The 1,093-nt window shown below is 48.9% G+C and overlaps 1 protein-coding gene across 1 annotated transcript in view; it reads left to right on the top strand.

Annotated features, from left to right (window-relative positions):
• LOC104396401 overlaps positions 1-1,093 on the top strand; it is a 4,675-nt gene continuing 3,582 nt past the window's right edge. The window contains exon 1 of the mRNA XM_010006240.1: positions 1-239. Within this exon, the coding sequence (XP_010004542.1) occupies positions 1-239 (239 nt within the window). The remainder of the gene's footprint in view (positions 240-1,093) is intronic.

The following is a 1,093-nucleotide window of genomic DNA, read 5'->3' as shown; positions in this document are numbered from 1 at the left end:
ATGAGAACCACGAAGTCTAAACAATCCGTTCTGGCCCTGTGGGAGCGGGTGTGCAGGAACATGAAATCCAACCCTCTCATCTGGGTCAATGAAGTTTTGCATATGGCGAGAGGAGCGCTGAGCCCGCAGGCACCCGACGAAGAGCACAGCCACGTCTGTGTGCGCGCACATATGGCAGGGGAGGAAACTCAGACATTGCAGCAGATGGCCAGATGGCCTCATTTTAACATGTGGTGGCAGTATGGGGATTTCTTCCCCCATCCCTCTTGGCTAGATCAGCAATTTTTATATAGCAATTATCCATACACAAATTCTACAAAAGTATTTCCTAATGACATTTCACTTGGAATGACGATCAAAACCATATGTTTTTAGAAAGCCCTTTTGCCTGGAAAGTCAGAGAGAAAACCAGTTTGTTTGCAACACCACACGGTCGCTTTCCACAAGAAAGAAAAAGGACTGCAGTCAAGTAAGCTTGAAATTTCCCTTAATCAGGAGAAACCATACATTCCCAGAGGCTAACAGCAAGACAAATATTAATTTAAAAATCGTTCATGTAATGAAGACGATCTGTAACAAGATGAGCCATTAAAACCCCATCAAGCCAAATGCACATTTGCAAGTCAAGTCAGAGGAGATACTGCTGAAGAATCCAGCCCAACTGGCCTACAGCACAAACTGAAGTCTCAGGAGGCAGATGCTGGTACCAGTTTATGAAATCACACAGACATGCAACATCGTAGCAGCCGTGAGAAGAGACTCTGAAGTTCAGATTCCAAAAGTCAAGGTTAGCAAAACCATCTGGACCAAAGTCCGGTTTGCTTCCAGCGGCCGGGCCCAGCCCTCCGTTTCAAACTCCTTCCAGGAAACTTTTCAGCTAACGTAGTAGAAGACACGAGTCCCTTCCAGCCGATCCTCACCAAAACCTAGCCCAGGAACACAGAGGCAACGCAAAACGTAACACAGCAGGCAGCAGGAACACGCTGCGTTACAGACGGTCTCGTTTCACCCCACAACACAAGCACCACCAGGGCCGCGTTCACCCTCGCGCCAGCCCGGGGACTCACCTGCCCACGCCGGACACTCCCTGCGG

This window comes from Chaetura pelagica, unplaced genomic scaffold (genome assembly GCF_000747805.2).
Source record: "Chaetura pelagica isolate M959 unplaced genomic scaffold, ChaPel_1.0 scaffold139, whole genome shotgun sequence".
Classification (NCBI taxonomy): domain Eukaryota; kingdom Metazoa; phylum Chordata; class Aves; order Apodiformes; family Apodidae; genus Chaetura; species Chaetura pelagica.
This window is presented reverse-complemented; position numbering and strand designations above follow the sequence as displayed.